Here is a 16,549-nt window from a genome sequence, read left to right on the forward strand (position 1 = left end):
CGTTTGACACCTATGTGACCAAGGCGGCAGTGCCACAAGTATGTGGGACTATCATTATCAACCTTACATCTTTTGGTATTCACACTATGAATATGTGTAGCATTACGCTCGAGATTCATTAAGAATAAACCATTCACCATCGGAGCATGACCATAAAACATATCTCTCATATAAATAGAACAACCATTATTCTCGGATTTAAATGAGTAGCCATCTCGAATTAAACGAGATCCTGATACAATGTTCATGCTCAAAGCTGGCACTAAATAACAATTATTGAGGTTTAAAACTAATCCCGTAGGTAAATGTAGAGGTAGCGTGCCGACGGCGATCACATCGACCTTGGAACCATTCCCGACGCGCATCGTCACCTCGTCCTTCGCCAGTCTCCGCTTATTCCGCAGCTCCTGCTTTGAGTTACAAATGTGAGCAACCGCACCGGTATCAAATACCCAGGAGCTACTACGAGTACTGGTAAGGTACACATCAATTACATGTATATCACATATACCTTTCGTGTTGCCGGCCTTCTTGTCCGCTAAGTATTTGGGGCAGTTCCGCTTCCAGTGACCACTTCCCTTGCAATAAAAACACTCAGTCTCGGGCTTGGGTCCATTCTTTGGCTTCTTCCCGACAGCTTGCTTACCGGGCGCGGCAACTCCCTTGCCGTCCTTCTTGAAGTTCTTTTTACCCTTGCCTTTCTTGAACTTAGTGGTTTTATTCACCATCAACACTTGATGTTCCTTTTTGATTTCCACCTCTGCTGATTTCAGCATTGAATATACCTCAGGAATGGTCTTTTCCATCCCCTGCATATTGAAGTTCATCACAAAGCTCTTGTAGCTTGGTGGAAGCGACTGAAGGATTCTGTCAATGACCGCGTCATCCGGGAGATTAACTCCCAGCTGAGTCAAGCGGTTATGCAACCCAGACATTTTGAGTATGTGCTCACTGACAGAACTATTTTCCTCCATCTTACAGCTGAAGAACTTGTCGGAGACTTCATATCTCTCGACCCGGGCATGAGCTTGAAAAACCATTTTCAGCTCTTCGAACATCTCATATGCTCCGTGTCTCTCAAAACGCTTTTGGAGCCCCGGTTCTAAGCTGTAAAGCATGCCGCACTAAACGAGGGAGTAATCATCAGCACGTGACTGCCAAGCGTTCATAACGTCTTGGTTCTCTGGTACAGGTGCGTCACCTAGCGGTGCTTCTAGGACATAATCTTTCTTGGCAGCTATGAGGATGATCCTCAGGTTCGGACCCAGTCCGTATAGTTGCTGCCATCGTCTTTCAGCTTGGTTTTCTCTAGGAACGCGTTGAAGTTGAGGACAACGTGGGCCATTTGATCTACAAGACATGTTGTAAAGATTTTAGACTAAGTTCATGATAATTAAGTTCATCTAATCAAATTATTCAATGAACTCCCACTCAAATAGACATCCCTCCAGTCATCTAAGTATAACATGATCCGAGTTAACTAGGCCGTGTCCGATCATCACGTGAGACGGACTAGTCAACATCGGTGAACATCTTCATGTTGATCGTATCTTTATACGACTCATGCTCGACCTTTCGGTCTTCTGTGTTCCGAGGCCATGTCTGTACATGCTAGGCTCATCAAGTCAACCTAAGTGTATTGCGTGTGTAAATCTGGCTTACACCCGTTGTATTCGAACGTTAGAATCTATCACACCCGATCATCACGTGGAGCTTCGAAACAACGAACCTTCGCAACGGTGCACAGTTAGGGGGAACACTTTCTTGAAATTATTTCGAGGGATCATCTTATTTAAGCTACCGTCGTTCTAAGCAAATAAGATGCAAAACATGATAAACATCACATGCAATCAAATAGTGACATGATATGGCCAATATCATTTGCTCCTTTTGATCTCCATCTTTGGGGCTCCATGATCATTGTTGTCACCGGGATGACACCATGATCTCCATCATCGTGTCTTCTTGAAGTTGTCTCGTCATCTATTACTTCTACTACTATGGCTAACGCTTTAGCAATAAAGTAAAGTAATTACATGACGTTTATGTTGACACGCAGGTCATAAATAAATAAAGACAACTCCTATGGCTCCTGTCGGTTGTCATACTCATCGACATGCTAGTCGTGATTCCTATTACAAGAACATGATCATCTCATACATCACATATATCATTCATCACATCCTTTGGCCATATCACATCACAAAACACTTGCCGCAAAAACAAGTTAGACGTCCTCTAATTGTTGTTGCAAGTTTTTACATGGCTGCTATAGGTTTCTAGCAAGAATGTTTCTTACCTACGCCAAAACCACAACGTGAATTGCCAATTTCTATTTACCTTCATAAGGACCCTGTTCATCAAATCCGATCCGACTAAAGTGGGAGAGACAGACACCCGCCAGCCACCTTATGCAACTAGTGCATGTCAGTCGGTGGAACCGGTCTCACGTAAGCGTACGTGTAAGGTTGGTCCGGGCCGCTTCATCCCACAATGCCGCCGAATCAAGATAAGACTAGCAACGGCAAGATAATTGACAATATCGACTCCCACAACTGCTTTCTGTTCTACTCGTGCATAGTAACTACGCATAGACCTAGCTCATGATGCCACTATTGGGGAATGTAGCAGAATTTTAAAATTTTCTACGCATCACCAAGATCAATCTATGGAGTCATCTAGCAACGAGGGAGAGAGGAGTGCATCTACATACCCTTATAGATCACGAGCGGAAGCGTTCAAGAGAACGGGGTTGATGGAGTCGTACTTGTCGTGATCCAAATCACCGAAGATCCTAGCGCCGAACGGACGGCACCTCCGCGTTCAACACACGTACGGAGCGAGGACGTCTCCTGCGCCTTGATCCAGCAAGGAGGAGGGAGAGGTTGAGGAAGAGGGCTCCAACAGCAGCACGACGACGTGGTGGTGGTGAAGCTGCAGTACTCCGGCAGGGCTTCGCCAAGCTCTTACGGAGGAGGAGAGGTGTTGGGGAGGGGAGGGGTTGCGCCTTGGATGTTGTGTGCAGCCCTCCCCTCACCCCTCTATTTATATGGGAAGGGGGAAGGGGGGCGGCCCCCTCTAGATGAGATCTAGAGGGGGGGTGGCGGTCAAGGGGAGGGGGGCTTGTCCCCCAAGCAAGGGGACGCCCCCTTTAGGGTTTCCCCCCAACCCTAGGCGCATGGGCCCTAGGGGGGTTGTGGCGCCCCAGCCCACTTGGGCTGGTTCCCTTCTCCATACAGCCCATAAGGCCCACCGGAAGGGTGGCCCCTCCCGGTGGACCCCCGGAACCCCTCCGGTGGCCCCGGTACAATATCGATATGCCCCCGAACCTTTCGGGCGACCGTATGACAACTTCCCATATATAAATCTTTACCTCTGGACCATTCCGGAACTCCTCGTGACGTCTGGGATCTCATCCTGGACTCCGAACAACATTCGGTAATCACATACAAGTCTTCCTAACAACCCTAGCGCCACCGAACCTTAAGTGTGTAGACCCTACGGGTTCGGGAGACATGCAGACATGACCGAGACGACTCTCCGGTCAATAACCAACAGCGGGATCTGGATACCCATGTTGGCTCCCACATGCTCCACGATGATCTCATCAGATGAACCACGATGTCAAGGATTCAATCAATCCGTATACAATTCCCTTTGTCAATCGGTACGTTACTTGCCCGAGACTCGATCGTCGGTATCCCAATACCTTGTCCAGTCTCGTTACCGACAAGTCACTTTACTCGTACCGTAATGCATGATCCCGTGATCAACCACTTGATCACATTGAGCTCATTATGATGATGCATTACTGAGTGGGCCCAGAGATACCTCTCCGTCATACGGAGTGACAAATCCCAGTCTCGATTCGTGCCAACCCAACAGACACTTTCGAAGATACCTGTAATGTACCTTTATAGTCACCCAGTTACGTTGTGACGTTTGGCACACCCAAGGCACTCCTACGGTATCCGGGAGTTGCACAATCTCATGGTCTAAGGAAATGGTACTTGACATTCAGAAAAGCTACAGCAAACGAACTACACGATCTTTGAGCTATGCTTAGGATTGGGTCTTGTCCATCACATCATTCTTCTAATGATGTGATCCTATTATCAATGACATCCAATGTCCATAGTCAGGAAACCATGACTATCCTTTGATCAACGAGCTAGTCAACTAGAGGCTCACTAGGGACGTGTTGTGTTCTATGTATTCACACATGTATTACGATTTCCGGATAACACAATTATAGCATGAACAATAGACAATTGTCAAGAACAAAGAAATATAATAATAACCATTTTATTATTGCCTCTAGGGCATATTTCCAACAATGGCACGGTAAAGCGGCAGCATGCCACGGAGAGATCGCCCATGTGCCCCGGCAAGGCGGCAGCTCCCAGGGTGGAGAAGGGATCGCCCATTCAGCTCCGTCCATATCCACGACGCCCACCGGGACGCCGACGAGTGGAGACGATGAAGCATCCTGAGCAGCAAGCACGTGTTCTGGGTAGCGAGATCCCGCACCCCGACACTGCCTTCGCTCTTCGCCCTGCAGACTTGGCTCCATGCAATCAAACACTGAGCTCCCGTGGCGCGGTCGGCCGCATTCCAAAGGAAGGCGTGGCGAAGAGCATCCATGGTCTTGACAACAGCCGGCGGAAGGACGACCGCAGCCATGGCATACGTGGGGAGAGAGTCCAGCACCGCATTGATCAGGACCAGGCGCCCCGCGGGGGAGAGAAGGCGCGCCCGCCGCCCCGCCAAGTAAGCATCGACCTTGGCGATCATCGGCGCGAAGTCAGTCGCCGACAGCTTTTCCCAGAACAGTGGCAGGCCCATGTAGGGTTGCGGGAACCCCTGGACGGAGCAGGAGAGGGCCTCCACAGCCTCGGTAACCACGTCGTCAGCAACATGCACTACTAGGGAAAACCCTAGTAGTAGCGCGGCTTTAATGCCCACTCCCGCGCTACTAATAAGGCGGTACAGCTATTACTTAGCAGTAGCGCGTGCGACACGCGCTACTGCTAAGGCACATAGCTGCAGCGTTTGTTCTCTCTCGCGCTGCTGCTAATCTAACTAGTAGCAGCGTGTTTACTATCCACCGCTACTAGTATTCTTTTTTTATTTTGAGTGTATTTATACGCCGTTATACAAATTTTGGTACAATACCAATTATGAGGTTTATATCATTATGTCCATAACAGGGTGTCAAATGAAGGTGGATTAGGTTCAAGTGGAGGCAATATGTGGTGCATGTCAAAAGTATACTACTAATCCAAACTTGATCTAGTTTGGACTAGTAGTACTTTCGATGTGCACCACATGTTGCCTCCACTTGAATCTAATCTGCTAGCACAAGCTATTTAATCATCATCATAGTGATTAGCACCAATAGTAGTTATTTAATCATCATAGTCATAGTGTAGCACATCATCATCTTCAAACTCATTTCTAGCTAGCTAATCACTCCTGCTGCTCTCTCTCAGGTAAAATAATATAAAACATGTGTAGCACTCCTGCTTCATCAAGTTGGAGCATGCAGATGAACATGTCTCCTAATCATGGGATGCGCGTCTGATTGCTGCCCCCTAGTACTTCTCTGCGATCGTTCACAAGTTTGCTCCAGTCTTTCACTATTAAGCATTCCTCGCTATTAGAAATCCTGAATGCACTAAAGTGCGTTGTAGGAAATCTTGGTCGTAAGCTAACAATTCTCATGCGACCTTTAGTCTCAATCCAATGAGGCACAACATTCATCAGGAGTCCCTGTTGAAGAACATCGTATAGTAACATACTTAGCATTGAAATTTAGCTTAAAAATAATGTATGCAAAAGATGCACTGAGGACAAATAGTAAAAATCTTACCATCTTTCCTAAATAGATGTGACCGTAGTTCAGTATAATCACTATTGGTCGCATGTTTTGAGTACTAAGATAAGTCCAGAAAAATAATTTGTCTTGACATCATGAAGATCCTCAAGCCATGAAACATAATGACTTATCTCCTTGTAGTTTAGTTCAGCCCCGGGACAGTAGTAGGTCCTGTCTACCAAGCGCTGGACATGTTTGCTTGAACGGAAATAAGCTATCAATAGAAAATAGTTGTCAACTATTTTTGAATAAACAATATCAAATATATAAATATGGTTGAGAAACTCACATAATGGTATAACTGGAGGCGTCTGCACATCGACCCAGATGTCGATATTACCTTCAATATAATCTTTCGAACGAGTATCAAAGGTGATAACCATATCAGACTCAAATGCATAAGTCTTGCATAGTGCTTGCCAAGTTTTGCATCCAAAATAGGTGTAGGTGTCTATGTTGTATAATTTTACATGGAAAATATAACCATGTTCGGTCTTCAAGTAAACTCTCTTTACCTCCATAGTAGTTTCTATATGACTGAAACCTATCTTATCCAAGACAAAAACTCTTGCATGGCAGGGGATACGCTAGTAGAATAGTAAAAAAATTAAATTATAAGTTGAAGCAAATGAAGCAGATGTCATGCTTAATTACAAAAAAAGACTTGTCGTTGTGACTTACTGTATCCACTTCGAAGTTCTCGTCCAGCTTGATGCTGAAGCGCCTATCATCATCTAGGAAGATTCTGTCGCACAGGCCACGCTCGTCTTCGCAGTATTTGCAAATACCGAAATCCTTTTCGTCGTCAGACATTTTCTATGTTCATAGTTGAAACATTAATTGAAAATCGATCGAAGACAACTACCAGGATACTCAACACACAAATTCGGGGCACTCGATATTTCCAACATATTCTGGCACAAGTCATGCCAAAATTCACGGAAAAATCCGGCATGACCTTTGCTAAAATAGGACATATCGAGCGCCTGAATTTTGCCGGAACAGAAATGAATCAACACTCTGGCAAAACATAGGCCACTCGGAGGTGTAACCTGCAAACATGACCGGCCACTTGGGCAAGCACATGTCCTATTTGAGCAACACAAGATATACATTTCAGAATATCTTATAGGACTCATATTGACATGAGCATTCAATAAGCAAAACCAAATCGTAAAATAAATAAGTATTCAAATTAGCATGCATTCAATAAGCAAAAGTAAATCATCTCTTGCTCCGTACATCATCGAATATTATCACTAATACATCCCGAATAGTATCATACATATAACATCACTAATACAACTAAAACCCTAGCGAACGACGGGTATCGGCGCGGGCGGTGGACACCCAAAGAGAAGGAACCATCACAGGATCATAGCTCCAGTGAGATCCCTGGAGAACCTGCCAGGTATTGGAGAACATGTGCTCCAGCGCAACCAAGTAGCGACGGACGTGCGCGTCCTCCTCGCGCACACGGTGACGTACCACCTTCACGGGGTCCTCAAGCCTCTCGACCGTCACTGGCCCATGCGACCGCCACCAAAGAAGGTTCGTGTCAACGACGGGCTGACTCCTCACCAAGCTGCGCCCCCTGGTAGGTAGCGTCTCCCAGTACCAGCCCGGCGGAGCCCAGTCCCGGACATGGCCCATCTGGTCCAGCAGGCGTCCTCCACCGAGTCGACGACGAGGATGCGGGATAGGCATCGTCGATGTCGATGCGGGAAAAATTGCTTTAACTAAAAAATAACAACAAATGTGACATATTCAACTAGTTCTTAGAGAAAATTCCTTATTTGACATTATCTTAAAATCTGCTTCCTTATTTGACACTGGAAAAGTTGTTCTTCCCTATTTGACACAAGTTCTAAATTTTATTTCCTATATGACATTTTCGTCCATTTTGAGCCTAAATGACATCTGAAAAGACTCTTTTGCCCAATATGTGGTATGTGTGTGGGGGGCAATAGGGCGCACACGCAGCATCAGTGCGAGGGCAGGAGCACACACGCAGCAACACATACACATGCACCAACACACAACGCAGGCGTACACACGCAACAACACGCGCGCGCGTGCACACACACACACACGCAGCAACACACATGCACACGCACACACACGCAGCAACACACACTTCACGCAGCACACACACATACACACACACGCAGGCAGCACATAGGCACACAACCGCACACACACACCCGCGCGCGCACGTACACACGCAGTAGCAAACACACGCAGCAGCACACATGCAGCAGCAGCACACACGCAGGCAGCACATAGGCACGCAACAGCACACACACACACGCACGCACGTACACACGCAGCAGCAAACACACATGCACACACACATGCAGCAGCAGCACACATGTGCGCGTGCACCCACACACGCAACAGCACATGCGCGCGCGCACACATACCACATGAAGGGCAAAATCGTCTTTTCAGATGTCATTTAGGCTCAAAATGGACGGAAGTGTCGTATAGGGAATAAAATTTAAGACTAGTGTCAAATAGGGAAGAAAAACTTTTCCAGTGTCAAATAAGAAACCAGATTTTAAGACAGTGTCAAATAAGGAATTTTCTCTAGTTCTTACTAAAAATAAACTTACTATAAATAAAAATAAACTAGTACCTAATTAGTACCTAGTTCTTACTAACTAATTAGTACATAGGAACTACTTCCCTAATTACCATCTAATTTGATGAACCTAGGGGTGGAAAGTGGTAGCGGATATTCCAATTATCCAATTAAAAGTGAAATAAATGGTCAAATTTTACTCGTTTTATTATGCATTACAATAGTGTTTATTCATCATCTAAGAAAACATCAGAGCCACGTTCGTATCCGATGACATCCGCATCCGATTCGTTTCCACCCATAACCCTAACTAATTTGATGCAACTAAAATTTGAAGAACTCTAGGCAGAGGTAGGGGAGGGGGAGGAGCAGGCGTGCTCACCTCGGGTGCCTGCGACGAGGGAAGGGCAGGCGGCGTCGAGGTCGGGGTCGTGGCTCGGGTGCGCGGCGGAGGGCGGCGTCGAGGTCGGGGTAGGGGGCGGCGTCGAGGTCGGGGTCGGGGGCGGCGTTGAATCCGGGGTCGGGGGTGGCGTCGAGGGTGTGCGGAGAGTGACGGGAGAGCGTGCGGCGGCCGACGGGCGACGGCGGCGGCGACAGCAGAGGAGTTGGATTTGGTGGAAGTGGCCGTTGGGAAGAACGAACCGTGCGGTTAAGTCAGAAGTAGCAGTAGCGCGTTTCAGGAAGAGCGCTGCTGCTAAGCTAGCTACAGCGCGTTCCTCTATACACGCTACTGCTATTCCTTTCTCTTTTTCCCCTTTTCATTTATTTTTCTTTACATTTTTTTCTTTCACCTTTCTCTATTTCTTCCAGTTTCATTTACTTTTCTATTTGATTTTTATTTAATTTTATTTCCTTTAGCAGTAGCGCCTTTCAGCGTAAACGCGCTACTACAAAGCAAGTAGCGGTAGCGCGGTTCGACATAGATCGCTCCTACTATGTGTAGCCTATCGGCTAAGCCGTGAGAATTTTAGTAGTAGCGCTTTTATCACCAGGCGCGCTACTGCTACAACTGTATCTGTGGCACCGTTTACATCAGCTGCTACTGCTAATTAGCACCAGCGTGCTTTTTTAACACGCGCTACTGTTAAAGTTCTGTGTATAAGGTTTTCCCTAGTAGTGATGGATCGGCACCAGAGTGCTTTTGCTGTAGTTGATGCCCAGCCCAGTGGCCGCGGCAAAGTCGTCCAGGATGTGCCGAAGATACGCCGCCGCTTTCACCGACGCGCGATGATGATGAGGGTGTCGTCGGCGTATTGGAGCACAATCGGTGGGTCGCCGTCCACCACCGGATGCCTGAGCAGAGGGTCTCGCCGCACCATCCGTTGCAGGACGTCCGCCGCCAGGAGGAAGAGGTGGGGCGATATCGGGTCCCCTTGGCGAAGGCCACACCTGACCGGGAACCACGCCCCAGGCACGCCGTTGAGCAGCATGGTGGAGCGGGAGGAGCGAAGGATAGCATCCATCCACGCGCACCACCTCTCAGGGAAGCCGCGCACCTCCATAACCCAATTGACGGAGTCGAATGCTTTAGCAAAATTCTTCATATTTTTTTATACATGTTTGGTCAAACTTACGAAGCATTGACATTTTTGACTCAGTATATATGCAAATGGACCGGGGTTTACGGTTTGCACAGATAGGAGGGCACGGTGGTTGCCTGCCAACACACATCTGGTGACCTGGTGTAAAATACGCATACCCATTGTCACCAAAGTTCATACAGAACATCGTAGGAAATGGTGGAGAGCCATTTCCTATGCACTAGGGCTAGCCAGTGTTTTTCACCTCTGCACTTCAAAATACAAGGCCATTGGCAGGCGCATATGCGTATGCAGGTGCTTGTGTACCTCACAGTAGTACGAATAATTTAGATAATTGGTCTGCAACACACATATAATAAACTAGTTAGATAACAACTTTCAATTTATATGTAGGTGCATGCATAAATCATCTAGGAAGTTCAAACACAAGATGACTTGCAGGTGGAGACTACAGAGGCACTTGGGTTCCTTACAATCTGTACATATAAGATGATTTGACAACACACTTGTAGGCGTTCGAATCTTGAGAACCGGTGGTTGTAGTCGGTAGTAAGAAAAAATGAACACACAATCATTTATAGTGTGTTCTAAAACTTCTTCATAGCATTCATTTGCATAGGTTTCTTTTTGTGGGGATATACCTGAAAAAGGCATAATTAAGTGAGCCATGATGTTTTTTATATATACAAAAGACTACCATTGAGATATGAACAGACTTGCTCGGATCCTGGTAGCTACACTTAATTTGAGGAGAGTTGCCGAATCCTGGTAGCGACACATCGACAAGAGTAGCCACATAAATGAGCTCTTAAGAGTACATTTAAGATATTTGTAAACTGTATAAGCAGTAGATTTTTGGATGGAAAGAAAAGGGTACAAGGCTTGGAACTGGAACTGAATCGGGTACTCTCTGGAACTGAGTCGGGTACTCTCTGAAGTATGAAGTAGACACTAGGCGGGCATGCAGACTGAACATTCCTTTGCTAAGAACAGCTGCAACCAACTAAATTAACATAAAAATACATTTTACTCTTAAGAGCTCATTTATCCAAATATTGGAGTCACTGCCTTCGTGAATAATGATTGCTTGGCGATTGATTAATAATAAAGATAAATGTGTACTAGTGAGGTGCTGCTAGACCTGCATATTGAGAAGGTAGATGTGTCGTCCTTCAGGTTTTGTCATGTTCCATTATCGCTGTCATTAATATTTCTTTTGGAGTATTACTATCATGTATTACTTGTTGTGATACCTATCATCCTCGAAGTTGAGGAAGAGCAATGCTTAGTCCTTGCAGGAACATACGGCGAGCTGAAAAACATAATTTACTCTGTGACTCCAATATAACCTACACGAGGTTTGATTTTTTTTTTCCGAAAAGGAGGTTATCCCCCGGCCTAATACGAGGTTTGATGAACGAACTTAGACAACATGCAACTTTATTATTTATATTTATTGTTTGTTTTCTGAGAATTCTGTAGAACATTGTAACAAAAAAGTGTGTGTTGCTAGCATGGAAAGGAAAATTTAATTTACCTAAGAAATGGTAGTCTGCTAAAGTGGTATAGTCTGAGTGCCTTGTCACGTGCGATTTATTTCAGCACCAGACTTATATACATTTCTTAATCATAAATGGGTTTTTCTATTCTTCAACAACTAAGAAATAACCTTCTAACTCGCCACTGAGAACCGGTCGATGAAGACCATGGGATTCATGCAAGTAAACAGAGGAAGTAGAAGATTTTGATTGGAGAGCTATCGGGTTTGTTGAGCGCGAAATAAGTATTTCTAAGTCAAACTCAGAGATAACCACTTGCAAAAGTTTGGGTGTTGTTCCAAGAAAAGAAGCCATTGCAATGGATAAACTCAAGAGATTATTGATATACTTACTCTTCAACTTATTCTTAATTCGGTTCATTAATCAAGATGCATTCACTTTACAATAATCATGAAGTATGAGGAGAAACAGGCTCTTGTACAAATTATTACATGAATGACGGGCGAGAATGCGCATAACGTGTGCTGGAATCATATGTATGTCCTCTTTTCAAAATAGGCTCAGTAAAATGAAGTAACTAGATGCAGCATTTGGTATGTAATTCCTCGCCGATAAGAGGGATGAACCTCGACGGCCGAAGCAGATTTCTGATTTGCGCACTCCATGGACTGATCTTACATGCTCGGCTTCGAGCTGAGACGGCTCGCGAGCTTCTGGCCGAGAGACTTGTCAGCCTGCACGACCGCACAAGAAGCAAATTCAGCATCTTGATAGTAGTATTTTTCACAGAACATGGAAAAAATTACACAAACTTCTTCAGAGGACATTGCATGTGTGGTGCACATCTGTAAGAATGTTGTCGTGTTTGATTACCTGAGACCAGTAGGAGAGCCAGATGGCCTTGATCTCGTGGGTGAGGCGGGGGTCGGACAGCGCATCGATCCATCTGTTGATGAATCGCTCTTGCCTGCACACACACACACACACACACACCATTCAGTTAGAACAATTGCTGGCTATGTTACTCCCTCTGTAAATTAATAGTGATCTAAACGCTCTTATATTAGTTTACGGAGAGAGTAATTGATACAATAGCTTGGTACTACGCACCTTGCCGGGTCCATGGAGCGGTACCTCTCCCCGGGCTGCTTGAAGTTGTTCTCCTTCTCGATCACCGTCTACAATTCATGCATTTTAAGTTTTGAACTTGCTGACTTGTGAGAAGAAGAGATGAGGAGGTAGCAGGAGTACCTTCTCGCGGCGGCCGTTGAGGGTGCGGGAGGGGATGGGGTAGCGGGGCGCGTGCTTGGCGGGGTCGAACCTGGAGGGGAAGTAGTCGACCTCCTCGTCGCGGTGCATGAAGTTCATGAGCCCGTCGTAGTGGTTGTTGTGGTGGGAGCACTTGGGCGCGTTGGCCGGCAGCAGCAGGTAGTTGGGCCCCAGCCGGTGGCGCTGCGTGTCCGAGTAGGAGAAGATCCTCGTCTGCAGCAGCTTGTCGTCCGAGTAGTACACCCCGGGGACGATGATCCCGGGGCAGAAGGCCAGCTGCTCGTTCTCCGCGAAGAAGTTGTCGATGTTGCGGTTGAGCACCAGCCGCCCCACCGGCTGCAGCGGCACCACGTCCTCGGGCCACGTCTTGGTCACGTCCAGCGGGTCGAAGTCGAACCGCTCCTCGTGGTCCGGGTCGATGGTCTGGATGTAGAAGGTCCACTCCGGGTAGTTGCCGGCGGCGATGGAGTCGGTCAGGTCCTTGGTGGCGTGGCTGTGGTTGGTGCCGCCCACGGTGACCGCCTCGTCCTCGAGGAGGGACTTGACGCCGCAGGTGGGCTTCCAGTGGAACTTGACGTAGTGCGCCTTGCCGGCGCGGTTGACGAGCGTGTAGGTGTTGACGCCGGAGCCGTCCATGTGGCGGTAGTCGGCGGGCACGCCCACGTCGTCGAAGAGGAAGGTGAACATGTGGAGCGACTCCGGGTGGTGGGAGAAGAAGTCGAGGATGCGCCAGTTCTCCTGGATGTGGGTCTTGGGGTTGGGCTTGAGCGCGTGCACCATGTCCGGGAACTTCATGCCGTCGCGGATGAAGAAGACGGGGAAGTTGTTGCCGACCAGGTCCCAGTTGCCCTCCCGGGTGTAGAACTTGATGGCGAAGCCGCGCGGGTCGCGGAGCGTCTCGGGGGAGCCGCGCTCGTGGATCACGGTGGAGAAGCGCACGATGACGGGGGTCTGCACGCCGGGGGCACGGAGGAAGTCGGCGCAGGTGAGGTGGGACACGTCGTGGGTCACCTCGAAGAAGCCCTTGGCGCTGGCGCCCCGGGCGTGCACCACCCGCTCCGGGATGCGCTCGCGGTCGAAGTCGGCGATCTTCTCCACCAGGTGGTAGTCCTCCAGCAGGATTGGGCCTGAATTCACAGTCACAGTACATACAAGCATCGTCAGTAAATCAATTTGCAGGCGTCGTCAGCATCAAACACTCGATTGATAATTTGATATGCATGGTATGTTTGTCCTGAATTGTTCTTAATCTCCTCTATGATTATTAACACTTAAAGAATAATCAAGTTCTTTGTGTCTTTCTTTCACCATGAATGATTCAGTTGTTCCCAATCCTAAATCACTTCTTTTTTTTGGGGGGGGTGGGGGGGGGGGGTGTAAGAACCCAAAACACTTATTTGCTTACTGCGAACATCACTATAGTATGTCTGAACATTTTTTGTAATCTCGGACTTCGTATCTAGCTCAGTTTGCCCTGACAATTTGAATCCCCAGCGAGCCACTAATCACTTAGGATTGCAAGGTAATCAACTTTCTTTGTGCTGTCTGAAATTAAAGCTAGTACCAGGTTTCACTTCTACAAGCTGGTGTTAATCCTCGACGACTTAATGGAATTCTTATGGTAGAAAGTAGGAAATGTGAATTGGGTGTGGCTAGGTCTTAGTTGACGACTTAACCAAGTCTAAATCAAGTGATATAGTAGTATGTAAGAAGAAGAAAAAACTGAGACATATCAAAGGAAGATACTATCGACTGAGGCATGACAAAGTCTCAGTCGACTGAGACTTAGCAAGACTGATGTGAATTTTGTAACAATGAAGAGAGCATTGATCACTTATTCTTTTCTTGCTCACTAACTAGATTCTTATGGAATGTTACTGGGGCTGCTTTGGGAAATTCCAAAATCTTTTCTCGATTTATGCCAGAATTGGTTACCTAGCTATACTGGCAAGGATAGGGCTATGATCTCTATAGGCGTTGCTGGACTTTTATGGATCAATTTGGAAAAGAATGAACAAATCTTGCTTTCAAAGTTATATTTTCTAATGATCTAACGATTGTTATATTTTCTTTATGTTGTCTGCTGGATTCGTGTTCATGGATTGTTCTATAGAAAAGAGGGTTGCAGAGAATTGCTGCTCATAATGTGTAGAAGACGAGTGAAATCTTCAAGGGAGGGCATGGCTGGGGGCCTACGGTCAAAAGGATGCATGCGTATCAGTGAAGTGATTTTGGGCTTTGCTGAATGGTTTCAGTGTTTTTCTCTTTACATGTTGTGTGTAATACTTGCTAGTATATAACAAGTCTCTTATCTGAGTTGAGTCACCTAGTTAATCTAGGCAGTGCTTGATGCTTAGCGTGTACTCCCTCCGTTCGAAATTACTTGTCGCAGAAATGGATGTATCTAGACGTATTTTAGTTCTAGATGCATCCATTCCCGAGACAAGTAATTCCAAACGGAGGGAGTAGTTGCTGGGTGTGACAGGGTTTGTATCTCCCCTACCCCTAGTTAAGTTTGTGTTACTTCTAGTTTAGACCTCTGATCTGATGTAGGCCGGATGTATGTCTTGAGGAGTGTATGGCTGTTATTGCCACATCTTTGTACTAGAAAAATACTCTGTTTCCTTAATTGAAAACGGGGGCCTGGAGGCTCCTCTGATGAAAAAAGAAACTCCGGACGATTTTATTAGTAACAAATTAAAGCTACGGCGCACCACTTTGCTCTGCTGTAGTGCTACTATGACTCGGATGGAGAGAGAGCGGCCACACCACACGTCCGTGGTTCGGCAAGCAGTGGGACACGAAGGGAAGGGAAGGGAAGGAGAGCGGATGGTATAGGGTAGGGTACCTCGGGATCCGACGGTGAGGGAGTTGTCGTTGTTCCAGACGGGCGCGCCGGAGTTGGTGCTCCACATCGGGGCGTTGAAGGAGCTCGACGGCCGGTACTGCACCACACACGCAGCGCACACGACTCCCCATCAAAACCGCAAGCCAAGAACCAGCGCGAGCTACCTGGGCAGCGGAGAGCAGAGCACGCACCTTGTAGGGGTCCATGGCGAACGGAGGAAGCAACGATCGATCGACTCGACGGACGGCCGGCGGTGCGCGCGCGGAATGACGACTAGGCGAGCCCCGCCGCGCGGCGCGGATGCTTTATAGCGGGAACGAGAGGGCGAGAAAGATTTGTCCCCGTGCCGGACGCTTCTGGGTTGTTTTGATCGTGGGCGTACGTGTGCTTGTGCCTGCTCCGGGGGTCGGGTGGGCGGATACGGGCCGCGCGCGCCTCATCCACGCGCGCCCCGCCGGGCGCTCCCCGGCCAGAATAAAACGGGCAGTTTCCGGCGCGGCCGTCGGATAAACGTGAACTGGGTGTGAACGGGGCGGGGGATGCGAATTTGGCACATGGCCATGGCACGCACGCGACCGTGCCACGCCGGAAGAGCCGCCTGCCTTGCCCGGAAGGAACTAGTAGCCAGACAAAAAAAAGAAGAGATTTTTCACCTCACCTCTTTTCTCCTACTGCTACTGATGAAGATTTTTCACCTCATGCGTCAAGTGAACCGCCAAGTTACACGTTGGGCATTGCGCGAAAATTACTCGAGACGTCAGAGCTTGTGCCGCTCGCTTCAGTGTGCTTCTCTCTTCGGTGCTTCACACACCATCTTACAAAACCTTTTTCAAAACTGCTCTGTAAGCATTCACCAAAGGTGCCTGCATAGGAATCAAGCAAATCTGGCGCCGCGTCTTCTATGAATTATATAGACAGCAAAAATACATG

At 47.4% G+C, this 16,549-nt stretch overlaps 1 protein-coding gene across 1 annotated transcript; it reads right to left on the reverse strand.

Moving 5' to 3' along the window:
* Window positions 1-11,878: 11,878 nt before the first annotated feature.
* On the reverse strand, window positions 11,879-16,116 carry LOC123105808 (catalase-1-like). Its single transcript, XM_044527958.1, has 6 exons — window positions 15,811-16,116; window positions 15,620-15,716; window positions 12,754-13,898; window positions 12,613-12,680; window positions 12,376-12,469; window positions 11,879-12,236 (listed from the first exon to the last, which is right to left on the reverse strand). Exons 1-6 carry the CDS (start codon window positions 15,823-15,825, stop codon window positions 12,177-12,179), a joined length of 1,479 nt encoding a protein of 492 aa, XP_044383893.1. The 5' UTR covers window positions 15,826-16,116; the 3' UTR covers window positions 11,879-12,176.
* Between the last annotated feature and the right edge of the window lie 433 nt (window positions 16,117-16,549).

Source organism: Triticum aestivum, chromosome 5A (genome assembly GCF_018294505.1).
Source record: "Triticum aestivum cultivar Chinese Spring chromosome 5A, IWGSC CS RefSeq v2.1, whole genome shotgun sequence".
NCBI classification, from domain to species: Eukaryota; Viridiplantae; Streptophyta; class Magnoliopsida; order Poales; family Poaceae; genus Triticum; species Triticum aestivum.

Bases quoted from the DNA above. Each gene is read 5' to 3' on its own strand.
- LOC123105808 (XM_044527958.1), bottom strand. The intron at 13,899-15,619 runs GTACCCTACCCT...CTGTGAATTCAG, and splicing joins CCTCACCGTCGGATCCCGAG to GCCCAATCCTGCTGGAGGAC. The intron at 12,681-12,753 runs GTACTCCTGCTA...CATGAATTGTAG, and splicing joins TCAACGGCCGCCGCGAGAAG to ACGGTGATCGAGAAGGAGAA.